Source organism: Rhea pennata, chromosome 2 (assembly GCF_028389875.1).
Source record: "Rhea pennata isolate bPtePen1 chromosome 2, bPtePen1.pri, whole genome shotgun sequence".
Classification (NCBI taxonomy): Eukaryota; Metazoa; Chordata; class Aves; order Rheiformes; family Rheidae; genus Rhea; species Rhea pennata.
The window spans coordinates 6,124,462-6,144,073 of NC_084664.1; the positions used below are offsets into that span (position 1 = coordinate 6,124,462).

At 46.2% G+C, this 19,612-nt stretch overlaps 1 protein-coding gene across 1 annotated transcript; it reads right to left on the minus strand.

The window, feature by feature from the left end:
• Window positions 1-1,711: 1,711 nt before the first annotated feature.
• XIRP1 (xin actin binding repeat containing 1) lies at window positions 1,712-19,265 on the minus strand. The gene is made up of 4 exons (XM_062568772.1): window positions 19,198-19,265; window positions 15,205-15,365; window positions 13,586-13,639; window positions 1,712-11,908 (listed from the first exon to the last, which is right to left on the minus strand). The coding sequence occupies exon 4, from the start codon at window positions 11,906-11,908 to the stop codon at window positions 4,190-4,192; it is 7,719 nt and encodes a 2,572-aa protein (XP_062424756.1). The 5' UTR covers window positions 13,586-13,639; window positions 15,205-15,365; window positions 19,198-19,265; the 3' UTR covers window positions 1,712-4,189.
• Between the last annotated feature and the right edge of the window lie 347 nt (window positions 19,266-19,612).

Sequence of the window (19,612 nt, forward strand, 5' to 3'; positions counted from 1 at the left end):
CCAAGTGGGCAGGAAGTGATGGGATAAAATGTACTAGAGGACTGTGCTGATGCCAGTGTGAAGGCAATGCTAGTGAAGGTGAAGCAGAAGTTATGGTTTTGTGCCTGGAGAAAAAATAGGTCCTCCAAGTGGAAAATGGTAGCAGACACTAGGTGGGAAGCAACAGTGTGTTACTGAGTCTTTCAAAGAGAAACTGAAGCTCTGCACCTTGTCATGGATGCCATTTCACTGGAGGAAATGAGCAGGCTATTTGGCAAAGAACAGTAAGAGGTGACAGGCAGCTGCAAGAACCTGTCATCATCGATGGGGCTGGAATAGAGTCACTCCTGGCAACAGCAAATCTCAGCCATCGGATTGACTTTGCACCCGTCTGGTTCAATGCATTTTGCAGCACAGATCACAGTTACATCCAGATTCTCTTGCAGACGTTTCAATTGACAGTGATGAGCTCTCATGCAGCACAAGGCGTGTATCCTTGCAGAGAAGACAGTAACTGTAGGTGTGTTTAACTTGTGCAAGCAAAAGTGTTTTCCCTTAATCATGATCAAGGAAGGAAGCAGAGCCATTTAGCAAACAAACAAGATAACTCTACTCTTAGGTGGGAAGGAATGTATTTATTACTGGACCGTGTTCCCCAAGCAGAGTAATCTTTTAGAGGGGGTGCAGGTCGCTTTCACTGGGAGATTTATTTTAAGTGCTCACTGTCTGACACATTGCAAATGCTCTTGCTCTTCAGAGGTATTTTTATAAGCCTGAAGAATAAACCTTCCTAATGGTTTGGAAAACAGAGAGATGATTAACAGCCATCAAATGGCATTGTGGGCAAGGAAATTATTTTAAGACTTATTTGAAAAATTGTACAGATTGTTCCTGGAAGTCTCTTTCAGTACACTGCTGGTTACTGCCATGATGGAGGTCAGGGCTGGCTTACTGCTTCTCTGTTTGTTTTTGTTTTTCCCCTAGGTGCATTGAAGTCTTTATGGTAGGAGGGATCAGCTTGAAAATGCCTGTTATTGATGAGTGAGGAAGAAGACGAGTGCAAAACCGTCATGCCCAAGATTGAGTGTCCTCAGGGAGACCAGCAGCTGAAATGGAGCCAGTGCCATGCTGGCACTGGAAATGTGGCATGTTTCATTCCTACTGCTACAAGAGAACTGGATCCATAGCTGAATTTCTCCTTCACCATACAAGGAAGTACAGTCAAGACATGGTCATCTGTCCTCCCTCCACTGGTCCCAGTGATTCTCCCAGCTAGTTTGTTCTTCCAAAGAGATAATGAAGGAATTAATGTATGGTGATTTCTCCTAGCACTGTGTGAGAATGGAGTGACCTACTAGGATGAAGTATGATGAACAGTATCATGTCTTATATCCAAGAGCCCAGAAAAACTTGACAAGTTATTTGAGATTTGCAAGTTTCTATCTGCTCTGCTGGTTTATTATTGCAAGGTTTGAAGCAGGGAGACTGTGAGCTGATTCTTCAGCTTGCATTTGAGTTCAAATCTTTGCATTTGTTTTCAATGCATTTCTTTCAATGCTTCAAGAAGCCATGTATGATACCAAAATAATGTAATATCTGTCTCCTCATGATATTTCAGTTCCTAGGTGATGGAATGCCATGAAAGAAACACATCTCAAATTAATCTCATAAATGGCTCATTGAGACATTTAGAAAGCCTGTAAAACCAGAAACACAAACAATAAGACCACTATTTTCAAGCACTGTCAATGCAGGATATTAGAGTTTATTTGCGTTTGCATGGAATCATTTTGCATTGCCCAAGCAATCTGTTTGCAGCTTGCTAAAACTGCTCTGCAGCTGTCCTTAAAAAGAGTTGAAAAAACAGATGTTGGGACATCCTGAAACAACTGAAGGCTAGAAAAAAGCGAGGATAAGAAAAGTGGTGCTGGAAAAATTTTCAAGACTGACTCAGAGTTAATAATTCTCCCCTATTCCTGCAATCTATCCTACTAAAATAGATAGAAAGGTCTAAGCAGTTATTTGTTCTGATTCCCTGAAACCAGATATGCCTGGTTTTACCTCAACCACTGCTAAACTTTCAGGCAGAATGGAAAACTGTGTTCCTTTCCTTTCAGCCTGTCTCACTCTCAAGCAACCCTGGATATGAGCAAGCTTTTCTGAGGGGAAGCAGAACTTCAGCAGCTCATACTTTTTTTCTATGTCCTTCTCCAGAGCACTTCTATGGGTCAATAAGGCTTAGACAAAACTCTACCAAGAGTATGTTAGGGTAAAACATATTATCAGGCATCTGCATTCAGGATTTATCACTCTTAGACCCAGACACTAAGAATGAATCCCTTCCAGTCCCCACTGTCAGGGCATCACCAAACAGGCCGTGTTTGTTCTTAACACATTTTCCATGAATTTTGATCTTAGTGAAAGAGTTTATGGAGGCTGGAGACGTCCATATTATGAGCTGGTATTTCTACCAGGAGCTAACGACAAATACTTTAGATTTAATCTACCTGACTTGTCTATAACACCTTCAACAGAAGGTGCTGAAAGGTGATAGATGATAGCTAAGTGGACTCAGGGATATGAAGTGGTAAAATCTGAAACGGTCCGTTCCATCCCAATGGCTGTTCATTAATTGGTGTAAGTGATGATATCTTTTTTCTCAGAGGGAAGAAGTAAACATTAACCATACTATCTCACTGATTTTTTTTTTTTTTTTGAATGAGGTCCATATACCCCTTTCGAGGACAAATTGATGCACAAGGAGATGAGGTGGATTGCTGCAGGTCATACTTAGGCTCGCAGCCTAACTCTGAGCCTGGTGGTAGGACACAGCTCCCCGAGAGTCCACTACGTTGCTCTGTAGGCTCTCACTTTCTTGCATACCTGGAGCAAACTCCTTGGTAACTCTCCTCACTCCCCAGAAATGACCAGCCTGTGATTTACAGCACTGAGCAAAGGGTGGTTCAGCACCTGCCTCTCCTTTTGAGGCTCACAGAGGTACAACACTTCTGCTACCTTCTTGTTCAGAGGAAAGCGGTACAGGCTAGTAGTGTTAGGACTCTTTTGGGGTCTGCTTACTACCCAGTCTCTATTCACCTACACACCCACTTTGTAAATAAGGTGCTGATTAAATCACTCAAGTGATTTTGAGCATCCTCAATGTGCAATTCAACTAGTGTACTGAGAGACGATTTCTGCTACTCTGAAAGGAAACAAGCACTCAATGAAAGAAAGTCAGCCAGACCAAAATATTTTTAAAGGTAACGTTTACCTTCAGAATGCAGCAATAAAAGTTAAAAAAAAGCCACAAGATATCTAAAATCTTGAGTTGAGAATGTACAAAACAAAGTCATAATAAAAAGAAAATTGCTTTACAAAGTTTCAAAATGAATTTAAACAGTAAATGTACGAAAGCATGGAAAGTCTAAAATAAGGTTTTGTATATACTGAATAATAAATTACAATTCTAAAATAAAGAAAGGAAAGCAATAACCATTCTGTCTCACCTACAGCATTTTTCATTGCATCTTTCTTCAGGGGAATGGCAATGATAATAGCTGGAAATTTTGACTTAGATAATTTTCTGTAGCATTAAGTACGTTCCAATAACTGAACTCTACTAAATACCTCCTCTGCCCATAATGATAGCAATTTGAGACATTACTTTTTTTTCCCCGTTTTTCTTTCTTTCTTTCTTTTTTGTTAATGGCTAAGAGAAAACCTCTCTAACCCACCCATCAATGTGAAAATATGTATATACATATATGTGTGTTTAGGATACCCTTCTTAGGAAGTTTGTACTAAAGTCAGAAAAAAGACAGCATAAAGGTGCTTATTTCCCAGTGACCAGGTTCTATCTATCCTTTCTTCTGCTTTGGTTCAGAGAAGCCTGGTACAACCCCCGCCCCCCACAAACACTTTAGGAGGAGGAAGTTGCCCATGGATGGATTTTCCCCTGTGCTTCCAACAGTTTCAGGGCTCTGGGTTGTGCTGGAGCACCAAGTCTGTTGGATTGGCCAGGTGAGGGCTGCTGTTCACCTTCAGTGTCAAGGCAGACTGCTTCTGTCCTGTCCATATGAAAACACTGAGATGATGACTTTGAGAACTCCTTAGGATGTAGACAATTCCCTTTGCATAATTTGAATAAACCAGGAGATTTATTGTTGCAGATTTTCGCTTTACATTGTTGCTCCTTGCTCTTCAGGATATCCTATTTCTTTGGCCTGGAGTTGCCAAAGGTAACAAAAACTACGCCCGGCTCCTGAAAACTGCCGTTAGTGTGGAATTCTTCACTTGGGCTCTTCAAGTACCTCCGAAAGAGGGATGAGGCAGATGATACCTCATATCTAGGGTGAGATGCCACATCACATGTGGAGGATGTTTGGGTCTCGGATTGCTTGGTGACTGTAGTTGATGAAGTGATGATTTTGTTTCCAAACTGATCCATTTCCTCATACTGCTCTGTGACTGTCCGAGTGGCTCCATAGAGCTTGGACCCATCAGGCCCCGTCTGCAGCTCCAAGATACTTTTCTGCCTTCGTGGGTTCTGTGGACTGGAGACATTCAGAGAGCAATAGTCTGAAAAGCCTCCTTTGATTGCACAGTGGCAGCTGCCTTTAGAGGTGTCCAGAGGGCACCTCTCTTTCTCATTAATCTGGTGATCGGCTTTGCCGAGGGGAGACTGCTTCATTGAGCTCAGCCCTGCTTTCATTTGGATGGGCTCGGGCTCTGGTCTGTTCTTGAAGGCAGCCAGGTCAGGCCCAGCAGACCCTGCCGGTGGGTGGCTAAAGGAGCTAAAGTTGTCCTGAGCAAAGGCATCCTTCTTTCCCGGAGCACTGAGACAGTCTGGTGAAGGGATTTCCCATGGGGAATGGGCAGTCCTGGGTGATTCTGCAGGTTTCCTGGCAGCAGATTCAATGGAGATGTAGGAAGGTGAGGAGGGAGAACTGACACGAGGGTGAACAAGGTGGGGGACCTCTAGCTCTGCTTTGGGTACTTCAGTCTTATCTGCCGCCTTTGCACATCCGACAGGCACTGCCTCCCCTGTCTCCAGGGCAGTGCCCTCCTGCTTGGCTTTGCTTGAGACAATGCTGATTTTGCGGATATTGCTGCTGCTCACAGGGCTCTGACTGTTCCCTAGAGACTCCTTGAACAGCCCAGAGAGCCCAGCTATGTCTGACTCAGATTTGAGGCTAGAGACAGAATAGAGAGCTTTCCTAATGGCCTCCTCAATGTCCAGGAGACGGGACAGTGTCTGTTCCTTCAGATGGACAATCTCAGCACTTGCTCGCTCCAGGTCCCCGAAAACCAGCTCCACTGAGGAGATGCTGTCAGTGTCCTCCTTCGCTGGTGTCTCAGCCCTTGGCTGTTGCTTGGCTTGGTGGGCCTTCTGGTGAACCAGCCAGTCAGGGACCTTTTCGAAGAAGCTCCTCAGGGCTTTCACATCCACTTTACTCGTCTCTTCCTCAAACTCCTTGACCCGAGTCAAGATCTCTTGCAGCTCCTCCTGCCTCCTCAGGTTCTCAAAGATCTCCATAGCCTCTTTGACATTGCCTTTCATGATCTCCTCTTTATGCACAGACAGCCTCTTTCGACGTTCATCTTCTGTTTCTCGTTTGGATTTTTCTCTCATGATCACTGCTGGCTTCTCCTGGGCAGGCATCTCTGCCTCTACATCAGGACATTTCAGTTGCCTGCTATTCTCCTGCTGTGGCTCCTGGAGGGAGTTCATTGGCTGCTGATGGAAAGACACTGAATGATCGTCTTGTCCCTTCTCTTTCACCTGCTGCATGATTCTCTGCCCATCCCAAGATCCATAAGTATTAGACACACTTTCCCTTTCCTCCTTGGGTGAGGCATTTTGTGCAATGTCATCTCTCCTTTTGGGAGGCATAGTGTGGTCTGTAGAAGAGGTGCTTAGCTCAGTCTGCCCTCGTGAATTAGGTGTCCTTGCTTCACTGACAAAGGCTAACTGTGATACTGAAGTGCACCTGTCTTGGTTGCATGGCTGTGTATGCCTCTGAACTATCTCATCTGGGCAGCTCCTTGGAGCTGCTGCTTTCTCTCTCTTCATTCCTTGCTCATCTTCAGAACCAACAACTCCAGTTTTAAATGGCCTTGAGGTCTTAGCAATGTCTGATTCTACCTTGCTTTGTCCTCCTTTGCTTGTCTTGTACCTTTCCTCTGCAATTTGAAGAGGGATTTTGATAATGTCTTTTGGTGGCTTTCTCTCAGGGCTCACATCCTGAACAGTGACAGATTTGTGCACTGATGACTCTGAAGAGCAGCATTTTGCCTGTACCTCTCTGTGGCCTGATTGTTCTTGTAGTTCCATGTAGCACAATCCCAGCTCTGATGGTGGAGACTTTGGCTTGCTGACCTCCCCCAGGCATGGAGGTACTGAAGGCAGGGCTGGAGGGATCAGTTTGCTTGATTTGTCTTTGCTGTTGCTTGCAGGAGCGGAATGTGCCTCCCATGAAAGATGCTGAGGTTTTGGAGGGGGAACAGGTTTTTTCCTTGGTGGGACAGTAATTTCTGGTTTTGGAGGAATTCTGGGCTTCTCTGCAGGACTCTGATCACTAGGTTTGGAGGACAGAGAAGGGAGGGCAGGAAGAGGGGGCTGTAGTGTTCCTGGGGCTTCATCTTGGCTGGTGGATTGTGGAAGGGCACCTTCTATTGTTGCTTTAGTTGAGGGTGGGCAATGCTCTGCTTTCATCACAGCAACTAGGGGAGGAGGAGGAAAGTCATTATCAGCCTGTGACCCTGAAGTCATTACAGCTGTCTGATTACTAATGACTTGAGCCTCATTTTTCCTTTTACATACAGAATATGACTGCCCTGCATTTCTGTATATCATAGCAGCTTTAAAATCCCCTCTGGAGACATTAACGTTAGACTTTTCCAGCGACTGAAGCGTGGCCTTTAAATTACCTCGAACAATATCCTCCTTTTCTACCAGGCGCTGTTCTGTGGTGGCACTTTGCAGTGCTCTAATAGCTGTCTGTACATCCCCTCTGATAATAACATCTCGCTCTCTTTCTTCTTGCACTGATTGCTCTTTGTAATCAGTCTCAAGAAAAGGGTTTACATAGGTTTTCACGGGCTTGGCAGTATAAAGGCCATCCTTAATGCTAACATCTGCACTAGGCACAACTTGGCTTTCCTGGCTCAACAGCTGTCCTCCCTGTACTTCCTCAGAAGCACTGACCTTTTGGGGTGAAGCTATGGTCTTCTGAGACACGCCTTTGTGGGTCTTGGATGTCTCCTGGATTTTAGTGGTGGTGGTCCTCGTGGCAGTGCTGGTGCTCTCCTTCTTGGTTGTAGAGTCTTGTATGTTTGATTGGAAGCTTGTTGTCCCCTGTGTGCTGGCTGCCTGATGCCTGCAGGCCACGTGGATTTCCTCCCTGCTCCTCTGTAGCTTGCTCTGGACATGGTGCTGAATGCTTTTTGCCTCTGCTGTTGCTAGCCTCAGGCTTTGCATTGCAGCCTGCAGATCACTCCCAAGCTCCTTTTCTTCTGGCTGTGCTGACATCTGACTGGCTTCTCCAGTCACTGAGCTCTGGGGTTTTCCAGCCACTTTGTCCCTCAGAATAGTCACTTTGGTCTGGGTTGTGCCTTGTGTCATAATTTGGGGTTCCATCATGCTGGCAGAGACAGTCTCTTCTTTCTCTGCCATTTGTTTCTTCTTGCTGCCATTTGTAACCCTTTGAATTGACTTTGTAGTCACTTTAAGCCCCCCTGAGAGAATTTCTTCCTTTCCCATCACTGCGGATGAGCTCAGTGGCTTCCCAAGACATTGCACAGTGGTACCCTTCATACTTGCTGCATGCACAGTCTCTCTGTCTAATGCACCCTCTTTGCCTGTGCTTTCACATGCAAACACTTTTTTTGCTCCCTCCGTGGCTCCTGGCTCACCCTCTGCAGCCACCTTCTCTGTTTTTTCATCCCTGTGTAAGATATGTATCACAGACCTCTGCACATCACATGGGGCACTCTCAGCTGATCCCTGCTCTGCTTGAGAAGAGATTAGGGACTGTATCTCTGACTCCTCCTGGAGGTTCTTCAGATACTCTAGATCTCCCTTCTCGATGCAACTAGTGAAAAGCTGCACGTTCCCCTTCTCATTGTCCTCCCGCTTGATAGTTGCTGTTGCTCTCTGCTCCTGAGAAGAAGCCAGCAGGTTCCCTATTGTGGTCTTCACATCCCCCTTGACAACTTTTTGCTGGACACAGTGGAACAGGAGGGAGTAGAGAGTCATCTTCACTGATCCTGTCTTTGTCTCTTGTAAGACCATCCCCTTTTTGATGGAGGCCTCTTGACTGAGTAGGCCCTGGAGAGCCTTAGCCACATTTCCACTTAAGTCCTCTTTGCTTTTAACAGCTTCACTCAGGTCCAGTAGCTGCAACGGGCTCACTTTGATCTTACCCTCTCTGTCCTCCTCCACTAGCACTCCCTGTGCTTCCACGTTGGTTCTGTGCAGAAGCTGTAGCATGATCCTTTGCAAATGGCCTCCCACAATCTCTTCTTTCAGTACTTCTGGATCAGCCGGGCTGCTGAGCTGGTACTTCACCATCTTCACACTCTCCATATCATTGGCTTCAATAAGAATCCCACTGTGCTGAATAGCCTGGCAAGCACAGAGCATCTCCAAAGTTTCCTTCATAGTCCTTTCTTTCACTTCTGTTTCTGCACAGCCTTCAGAAGAACTCAACTTATCCAAAGGTGTACTCTCAAAGAGCCATGTTGTGCTTTTCACATCTGCATGAGGGATAGCTTCTTGGGGCTCAGCACTGGCTGTCACCTCCGTGTCCTTGAGGGTGTCCATAGGCTGGGTTTCAAACAACCAGGTACAGCGTTTCACATCCCCTTTCTGGCTATCCTCTCTCTGCACCGTGCTGATAGAGGAACTTCTGTCCGCATCCCCATGAAGGGAGTCCACAGGCTGGTTTTCGAAAAGCCAGGTGGACGTCCTCACATCACCCCGTTGGACATCACTGACGCTGACCATCCTCACATACTTCTTTTGGCCCACCTTTTGGGACTCAAAAAGTTCCTTATTGGACTGAACGTCTCCCTTCAGCACATCATCTACTGTTCTGGGCACAGACCTCTCTCCCCTGGAGAAGGAGTCAAGAGGCTCTGTCTCAAACCTCCACCGAGCAGCCTGCACATCCCCTTTCTTGATGTCTTCTTGGGTAACAGCCCTAATCACAAACACTTCTTCTTCCTTCCTGATCTGGTCCAGGGGCTTAGTTTCAAACAACCACCGGGCACCTTTCACGTCACCTTTCATTATTTCTTCTTTCTGCACTGAGGTAACTTCATGGTATTCTCCCTCTTTATCCTGGATAGCATATAAGGGCTGGCTTTCAAAGAACATTGTGCAGGACTTGACATTGGCTTTATTCATGGTGTCTTTCTGGATCTTCTGGATCTCTGTCTCATCCACCTTATCATGGATTTGGTCAAGAGAGTAAGTCTCAAATATGAACCTTTTGCCTCCAACATCTCCCCCCTTGATATCCTTCTCCGGAGGGATTTCCTGGATGCCCTCAGAACTGTCCTTCAGGGAGTCCATGGGGCAGTTCTCAAAAAGCCAGGTAAACTTGTGCACAGATCCAGCTTCAATTTTCCCATCGTCCTTCATGACCACTGTTGGTTTAGTTGCTGTATCCAAGGGCTTAGCTTCAAAGAACTCCTTTACTCTGGACACTTCCCCAGATGGTATCTCCACACGGCTGCAGTACCGCACAGTTTCCTTGAGGTCAGTTTTACTGGTAACACTGCTACCCAATGGTTCGGTCTCAAACAGATGCCTGACAGTTTTGACATCAACTCCTTCTAAGTCATCCTGACTGTATGCTTTGCTGACTTGCAAATACTGCTCCTCCTGGCCCTTCAGAGAGTCCAGGGGCTGGGTCTCAAACATCCATGTGTATGACTTCACATCAGCTTGGGGTACATAGTCATCCTCTTCCTGCTTCTTTTCAGCCTTCTCATACAGGGTGTTCATGGGCTGGGTCTCAAAAAGCCACCTGCAAGTCTTCACATCTCCCCTCTGTGAGACCTCTCGCTTCACCAAGGGGTGGTCCTCACCTTGCATGCCTTGGTGGTGAATGACATCCATAGGCTGAGTTTCAAAGAGCCATTTGGCTGTTCTGACATCACCAGCTAGCACCTCCTGTTTTGTGATCCCACGTATTACGTCCACTTTCTTGGTGCTTTCATCAAATTGGTCCAGTGGTCTGGTTTCAAACATCCACTTGTAGCTCTTGACATCACCACTGATGACTTGCTCTCTGCTTACAGAGGTGACTTCATGGAAATTACCAAAGCTGTCTTTGATGGCATACAGAGGTGTTGTCTCAAACAGAATTTGGTTGGCTTTGACGTTCCCAGCAGGAATCTGCTCCTTTTCTTTGATGATGGGCTCAGCATCAGCCTGCTTAATGCTATCTAATGGTAGAGTCTCAAACAGGGTCTTGAAAGACTTCACATCCCCTTTCACCACCTCTTCTGCACTGGCAGCTGAAATTTCTTTCTCGGATGCTGTAGAGATGCTGCTGAGTGGACGAGTTTCAAAGACGTGTTTTCTTTGCTTCACATCTCCCTTCTCCTCTGCTGAAAGCTCTACCTTCTTTAAATGTCCCACCTCAAAATTATCTTTCAGAGTTTCCATTGGCTGGGTCTCAAATAGCCAGAGTGTAGATTTCACGTCACCTCCAATGACTTGTTCTTTGGCTGTGACACTCTCTGAAGCCTCTCCTTTCAGAGAATCAAGAGCCTGGGTCTCAAACAGCATTCGCTGCTTACTGACATCTGCCCCTGTGGTAAAATCCATTGAAGGCTTGAAATCCTGTTCTTCTACTGTAATTTCTCTAATGGCATCCAGAGGCTGAGTTTCAAATATCCACCTTGCTCCACTGACATCTGGCCTTCCTACTTCTTCCAGTGAAATCCCACGGATTATTTGCACTTTGGAAGTGTCCTTGTTGATGGTATCCAGTGGCTGAGTCTCAAACAGCCAGCGAGCAGTCCTGACTGCATTGCTCTGTATCTCTTCTCGGCAAACAGATTTGATCTCATGGATATTCCCAGTTTTGTCTCTGATGGCACAGAGTGGCTCTGTTTGGAAAAGCTTGATAGTCTTCTTGACGTCACCTTTTAGCTCCTGGATTTCTGACTTGAGTTGCAAGATGCTCTTCTCCTCCACTGAGCAGCAGCGTCCTATAGCATCCAAGGACTGGGCTTCAAAGAGCTGTCTGGCACCTTTCACATCACCTCCCTGGACAGGCTCCTTGAGAACTGCCTCCTGCACTTCCGTTTCATCTGAATACAGTTTGTTTAAGGAGTCTAGTGGCTGGGTTTCAAACAGCCACCTGGCAGTATGCACATCCCCTTTGGCATGGTCTCTTTCTGATACCTTGACTGGTGTTGACAGCCTGTCCTCATTGACTGACTGACTTTCAAACCTCAGGGAAGTACTTTTCACATCCCCACCAGGAATGACTTCTTCTTCTGCCAGCTTCTTTGTGGCTTGATGGTCCCCAATAGAGTCAAGTGCCCAATTCTCAAAGATCCATCGCATGGACTGAACCTCTCCTGGCAGGACTTTGTCCAGATTCACAGAGGCCTGTGCATTGGGATCTTCAGTATTAAGCATTTCTGCCAGGTCCTCAGTCACAGCTTCTTCTAAGTTCTTCCTGAGCTCAGGATGCATATGTCTGTACAGCCTCCTTAGCTCATTCACTTGGCGCTGCTGGTAGAACTTGGAAAAGGATTGCTTTGGAGGAGGCATGGGGAGTAGGCTGGGATCCTGGCTCCCCGCAGTAAGAGTGCTGACTTGGACCAAGCCAAGGGCAGGAGCAGGAGATAAGTCCTCTTCCACTTTCTTGATGGCAACTTCAGATGATTTCTGAACCTCTGCCATCTTTAGGGAAACAGTTTTAAATGTCAGCATTGTCATTTCCCACCCAGCTCAGTGGCCATTAGTAGTGCAAACGGCAAAAGAAAAAGCCATCCAGACAAAGGAAAGTCCATGCACGTACTGAGCTCCATACCTTTGGTTCAGTAGCACACAGCACTCCAAAGTGTCACATCACTGCACACGCTCCAGGCTTGGTGTTAGCTCTGAATCCACAGCAATGCACTCTAAAGCAAGCTCTCTAACCCAGGCATGTATGGTGGCTAGCCTGGAGTTCCTGGGCTTCGGTCCAGCTACAGCATGACAGAGATGCCTGATTTAGATTGTGTCGGCAAGAGAGATGGACCACAAGAATAGCAGAAAGAAGGCTATGTTTGAGTAGCAAGCTAAGAGTTAACATCTCCCTTCTGTTCCCATGTGTCCAGGGCACTGTGGGGCCTTGAAGAGAGTCAGGGAACATGGCTAGGGGTTGAGGATAAGACCAAAGAGCTGTTCTCAAAGAGGACTCAAGAAGAAAATGGGGAGGGGGAACCAAATAAATGTGTGAAACTGAGCTGATGAGGACAGTCCATTTCTGGGCAGTCTCCAACCGTATAACCGCATATCATTATTTTGCAAGAGAATAAATGCAGTTACACAATCGGAGACTTAAAAACAGATCAAGGGAATGAGGATAAAATGAGAGGTACCTAACTGCAATCCACTTATACCTGTCCCATTTAGCGTGTTCTGTAAGAATGAATAACTCGCTGCAGACCCAGAAGCTAACATACCGTTGTTAGGTCACAGCGGAGTGCACTTGTCGTAACTCACGTTCTTTTAAGCCTTCCTTTCAGGTGATTTTCTTTGTGAATTCTCTATTTTTGACCCTTCAGCCTGTGAACCAGCTCAGTTTATAAACTGCTGGATTAGCAGGCCAAATTCTGACATGCCAAAGCAAGACTGGAATAAAACCCATGGCGGGGAGCCAGCAAAAGTGTGACCTGCTCAGGCTCACTCAGACTGAATTCACTCTTGATTTCTCGGCAGTGTCGATAAGGAAGTGAAAAGGGCTGGGCTGCGGGGCCTCACTTTCTGATTTTTTTTTCTTAGCTTGGGAGGTTTGAGTGCTGAATAGCCAATTGCTAAACCGTGTACCTGTGAGCTCCGCTGGATTGGCATTTTTCCAAAGGGCAGGTAGTTAACGTTTATAATCATTATCTAAAAAAGACTACAATCCTGGTAGCTTTTCTTTCAGGAAACAGAGCTGCTGACCCTTTGCATGTCTTCAGAGTTACTTCTGTAGAGTTATGCCTGGAACATTATTAGTTGTTGCTCAAAGCAATGGTGCATGATGTTATTTCACTCTGTTACATACAGATTGTTCTGTCTAAAAATAAGTATTGAATATTAGTAAAATCTCCAGAATATCAAAATCAGCATATTTTAGAGTGGGTGTAAAATGCAAAGCTTTCATATGAGCCAAAATATTTTGAATACATTAAAAAAAAAAAAAAAAAAAAAAAAAAACTTATTCTGAGTCTGTGAAGAACATCTAAACATGGGGAAGGGCGACTGAGCAGCTGAGAGCTATATTCAGTATGGACGCACTACTCGCTGTCTTGTGCGGGTATTTAAATCACACTCCACCACAGTCCACAAATATTTGGTTAGATAGCAGTGCATATCTTTAACATTTCTTACCTTGCCTGTTTTTTGGCTGTCAGGAGAGTGAATGGAGCTGTCCTTTACAGTACGCTGAAAAGACAGAAATGACATCAAAGTTTATAGGCAGACACACTAGATATTTGTAGATATATGTGTCTATTATAGACAAATGAAAAGCATTATGGACGAGTATATTTTGGTGCATGAACAGTTCTGTACAGTTGGGAAAAACAATCCTATTGCAGATTAATCAGAATTTTTTTCCCCCATAAGTCTCCATCAACAAAAAGAAATCCCAAACACATTTGTTTAGGGTTGGGGAAAAAAAAAACAAACAAAAAAAGCACTGATTTCTCCTAAATTTGATTTGGCTTGTATTTTCATTTATGTTTAAGTAACTTAAAATAAAGTTGATTTGCATTTGTGATTTCATAATGAGTTTTAAGAGCTGACCTGAATAACAAATTGTTTTGAAGTTAATTTTCTTTTTTTTTCTTGGACTCTCATATTACTTTCCCAGCCAGAACAACTTGCTGCAATGTAAATTAATTAAAAAGTTGCCACTGACATAGATTCTGGTGAGGAAACATCTCTCGGCAGGTAAGCTCGCCCATCTCCCATTGCTGAGCAGGAGCACCTTGGTCTTTCCCAGTCTGGGGTCCAAACAAGCCCGTATGAACTAGGACCATGGGGCAAAAGAGCAGCTTTTGCTGCGTGGGGTAAAAGGGTGCCTGAACCTGCTCTGTATGCAGGTAGGTATAACAGCATGTGTTACCCTGCAGTGCCTGGGCATTTGCTGGCTGCTGCTACCTCTTTCCCAGATAGAAAGGCAGACCCTTGCAAAATCAGAGCAGTCAGCCCCTTCCAGCAAGAAGGAGGTTTATCTCCTATAATCTGATCAGGGCCCCAGGCCAAAAGGTGCTTGGCAGCTCCAGCTCTCAATGAAAACGAAAGGCATCATAGGCGCTCGCTCAGCCAAGATCAAGTCTCCTTCCAACCTCCTGTGCTGGATCCACCAGCTGTATTTTTGTATCTCTGGCCATGAAGTCCTCACGCTTCTTTGAAGCCTTCTGGACTTGCTTTGCTTACTGAACTACATGTAGATTGGAGCAAATGGGGTAGGAGGTTGCTTTACTCATTGCTTGGGCACGGGATTTCTTGGGAGGGTAGTATGGCAGCAGTGCACATCGCCACTACGTGGCAGTGAAGAGGTTATAAAACCACTGCTGGGTTAGAGGATCTGAGTGTAAAAGCAGGAGCAGTGGAAGATCTATGTCGAAATATGACAAATACAGGCCTATGTCCATGTACGCGCTTGAATGGATACAGCGTGGAGGTGCATGTGTGGCTGTGTGTCCTGCAGGGATATGAATGCGGGGTATGCACGCGTGTGTGTGTGTATGTGTATTTATATACATATATGTGTGTATATATATATGAATATATGTACATGCAGCATGTAACCTCTGATAACATTTATATGATATTTGCAGCTGGCAAGAAAATGCTGGCAGTTCTTGGGAAATGGTGTTGCCCCAGATTTGTGAAGCCAGCTGCTCTCTCACCCCCTCTGAGGGTGGCTGCCTGGGATGGGGCATCGCTGGGATGCCGCTGGTGGCGGGCACGAGGGAGGAATGCGAAGCGCAGGTACTTACGGGCCGCGGCGGGCCACCAGCGGGAGCAGCAGCAGCAGCTGCCTGGGAGAGATAGAGAGCTGACAGCTCCTTCACGGAGGGTGCAGAGGACCTCCCTCGGCCTTGGGACAGTATGCAGCTAGTGTTGTCCGATACGTCTAAAGATGACCACGTCCTCTTGTCTGAAACAGAGACAGATGTGTGCGGTGAGATATGTGCTGAGGACCTTGAGCCTCAGCAAGGGACGTCACTTATTGAGGGCTCTGCCAGGCACCTCTGCCGTTTGCGCACCCATTCCCCCCCCCCCTGCTTTTTTTTTTGCATTACTCTGCCAGGTATGAGCAGGATGCCTCCATCTCAGCCCCCTTGGCATGTGCAGAGCTTTGTACCTCTACGAAATGTCTTAGCACCCCTGGTTAGCCTGGGTTGTCATTCCTCTGTTACTGCTGTAAAAATGCGAGAAGGTTCTCCTTTTATCTGCAGACTTGCATTGCTGCATTTGGACTTAGTGTGGTATTTGCGATGCTGTCTCTTTGAACAATAGGCTCTCCACCCACAAATCCAGCTTTTGCACAGGCAGGGACGGGCTGATGGACTTTTTAAATATGTGCACGCTGAAAGCACTGCAGCAATTCTAACACTCTCTGCCCTCAAACCTCAGCCTCCCAGACCATGAGATTTTATTGACCACAAACTTATGATTCTTCTCTTTGTTTTTTGGGTTTCAAGCCCTTAAGTTCAGATTTTCAAGCTTTGCTCTGACATACTAGAGGAGCTTTATTTTGTCTTTATTTTAAAGAGACGGCAGCTAATGCCATCTAATAACATGACTCCAGGAGCTGATGCTTCAAGTGCAGCACAAGTTCCTTCGGGAACCTAAGGACAAATGTCCTAGCTAACACCACCAACAAAAAGACATAGAGATAAGAGCAGCGGGACCCCCAGGAGACTGTCAGAGTCTGTTGGCATGTTACTGAAAGGTGCCAAATCCTGTGTTTTCCTTTGTCCTTGGCACCAGCCGCTTCTAGAGATGCCCAGACATTTTGACTCAAAACCAAGGCTGGATACCTGGGAATACAGCTGGAAGCAATACAAGTCTGCCAGAGGTCACTAGGACATGAGGGGAGGAAACAGAAGAGACTTCCTTAATGCTTGTTTTCTGTAAATCATCAGCTAAAGATGGGATTTCTCTTCCTGGCTTCATTTTGGGATTTAAATCACCCATTATATAAGTTTTCCCCACTTTGCTAATGGAAGCGAGTGCCTTGACTAGATGCTTGATCTTTTGAGATGAATGTCACCCTGGAAATTGGGAGGAAAGAGGCAAGGCATCACTGAGGCAACTACTTTCATAGGAGCCATATCTGCTAACAAAACCCACTACTTGCTGGAGAAGCCTTCTCCCTTCATTTGGAGGCTCATAGCCCACATTCGAAGGCGTCCTTCTGTTGCAGGGAGACATGTGCGTGGATATGGGGCACCCTGTAAAAAGGGAAAGTGAACTCCTTGGTAATGAGGGTACCTTAAATTTCATGATAATTCCTTTTTGTGGCTATAAAAACCACCAAAGTGTGCACTGAATTAGCTGTAGAGAGCTTTGAAGAGGCCATTGGAAAATCTTGTCAGGGAATCTCTATTTTATGTTGTATTGTTGAAATGCCTACGAAAAAGGCAAAAGGCAAGCTCAGGCTGGAAACCAGAACAAGGGAGCAGCAAGGGAACGGGGTTCTGCTAAGCCTCCCAGTAACAGCAATGGGGAAAGTGGGGCAGGGCAGCCTAACTAGATTTAAAGCACAAGGAAAACTGAGCATGAGTTTCTAGCTTTTCTGGTTGGGAAAACAAACATAAACCCCTGGTGATGGCACAGTAGCACTCAAGGTGGCCACGCTCCAAAAAAAATAACCTCTGTCTTAAAAACTGCCTTTAGAACATGGGAAGACTTTGCAGCGACACGGGTTCGGCAGTGCAGGCTGACATGAGTATGACTGTGCTTAACCACTTCAGTGCTGAGCACAGGCAGCCCCTTGTCCCAGAGCCGGGCTGGTAGCGTTAATGGTCCCCTCAGCCAAGAACGAATAATGCAGTCAAACGAAAATCTGCAGCTGACAAGGTGGAAAATAGCACAACATCAGGTCTGACTATTCCTTCACCCTCTAGCTCAAATGGATGAAAGGCCACAGGAGCTCTGTTTTAATGACAGATATAATAAGACACAAGGCTTTTGCTGAAGCCTTCCCCCTTATCACTGACTTTGCTTTCTCTTTTTTTTTTCTTTTTGACATTTTTTGCTGTGTGCAGGCTGTGCAAAGCCCTGTGCTTGCTTATCGCTTCTCACAAAATTGCCAGCTGCAGACAGGGGCTGCTCCAGCCAGCCAGGCAAGCGGCTGCCTGGGGGCTCACGGGAAGCCTAGCTGCTCTTCCACAAAACGGGCTGCTGCCACCCTCTGAATTGCTAATTACAGATAAGAGCAAAACAACAGCAGTTCCTTCTGCTAATGAAAAAGCCAGGCGGTCGCACATTTGCAGCTAAGGGTACCCATGCAGCACCTGAAACATCTCAAGACCCACGAGCCTGCAGCACTGCTGTAAAGGCAGCCCAAGGAGGGTGACGGGGCAGGCGGGGAACTTCCTGGCTGAAGAAGATGAAGCAAAACTAAAAGGCATTTTGCAGACTAGGCAAAGGATGTTATTGCCTGGTCTGTTGTAGGTGAGACTGGGGGCACAGAGACACAGTCTGAGCCACTTTTCTGTGCCAATGAGATGAAGGGGCCTGCTGGGATGTTCGGTATTTTGTTACATGGTGAACGATGCATCCCACATGATAGTGTTTGATGCCCCAGGAAGCACAAAACCCAACGCTCCAGCCATATAAAGCGTCCTGATGAGCAAAAATGGAAGAACACAGTCTCTTAAGGATCCTTCATTCTGTCCCATCCACAGGCTAGCACTGGGGCCTGATGGTGCCTTTGTCCAAGAATATGGGAGAAGTTCATCCCTGCTGGGCTCCAACAGGGAAAGCACCATTTGTGCCAGGATCTGGCACCACATCAGTCCATGAGTTTTATGTGAGGGGCTGCAAATTTAGGCTTGTCTCTTGGAACAGCTGTCGGGACTCTTTAGTTGTTGTCTCGTCCCACGTACTTGCAGCTCAGGGTTGGTTTGTAGTTTCTCTGCCCCAGTGGCTGCATCCTGAGTGAGCAGAGTGGGTTGTGATTTGTGTGGACCCTTTTTAGAAAAAGAGGGTGGGGAGTGATGGCATGGGTCGCTCAGGAGACCACGATGCCCAAAAAGAGAGAAAAGGCAAAAAAAAAAAAAAAAAAAAAAAAAAAAAAAAAAAGAAAAGAAAAAGAAAAAAAAGAAAAAAAAAGAACAGAAACTCAAAAGCGCTCTTGGGGGCCAGATCAACTCCAAAATCTCCTCTTGGTGAACAGAAATATCCCGATTTTATAGTGTTGTGCCCCAGAGTTTGGGGTCTTGCCTGTGCGGTGGAATAAATGACCCCTCATGTATTCCCATTGCCAACCTGGTGCCCAGATTTACCACTCAGAGATTTTTCACTTGCTAAACTGTAGGACTCTTTGGAAACCCCAAGCTTGAAGATCTGCATAACATCAAACTGGAGAACTTGCCGTTGGGGAAAATCACTCATCATATAAAATCACTCATCATATTCATTTGTATTTGCTAATCGTTCCTGACAGGGGAGGAAGAAGGGAGAAGGAAGAGGAATAGGAGGGAAGAGACTCTTAGATATTCATCTAAACATTCAGCCACTTCCTCTGCTGTTATTGCCCGTAAATCACTCAACTGCTCTGTCTTCTGCTGAGCATAATGTTACAGGTTTCTTTCTTTTGAACTTTTGCATCCAATAGCCAAATCCCAGCAAGCAGCAAACAAATCACTAAAAAAACCTCTTTCCCCAAGAAATCTCCATCTCTCTAGTAACAGGCAGCTCTGGCTTACTTTGCTTTCTATTTAAACCTCTATATCCCACTGAGAAATAGTATTACCCACCTGTTGGTGTCCGCCACTCCTGCCACCAGCTCTCTTTTGTAGACCGGTTCCCACCACCAACCCCAGTGAGCTGCCGAGCGACTGAGTCACCTATTAAAAAAGGAAGCTGCTAGCTCAGCACCAAACTCCCCAGGCTGCCTGGCCAACCACATGTCATCGGCTTTGCTCCCAAAATCAGTTGTCCTGAGCAAACACAGCTGCTGAGCAAAGCCCTTTGTGCCGCCGCGCGCGCCCCGCTCCAGACGGCCCGTGAAAAGGGGATTGCGCAGTGGGAACCGGGCTCACACAGAGCCACGCGGGCAAGGGGGAAGGGAAAAATCCAGCAGTGCTAGTTGTTCCAGGGCCTTGCATGGCCTGTGCCACGGGGCACGGATGCGTGATGTGTTCAATACCCCTGGCCGTGCCACTGCTCGGC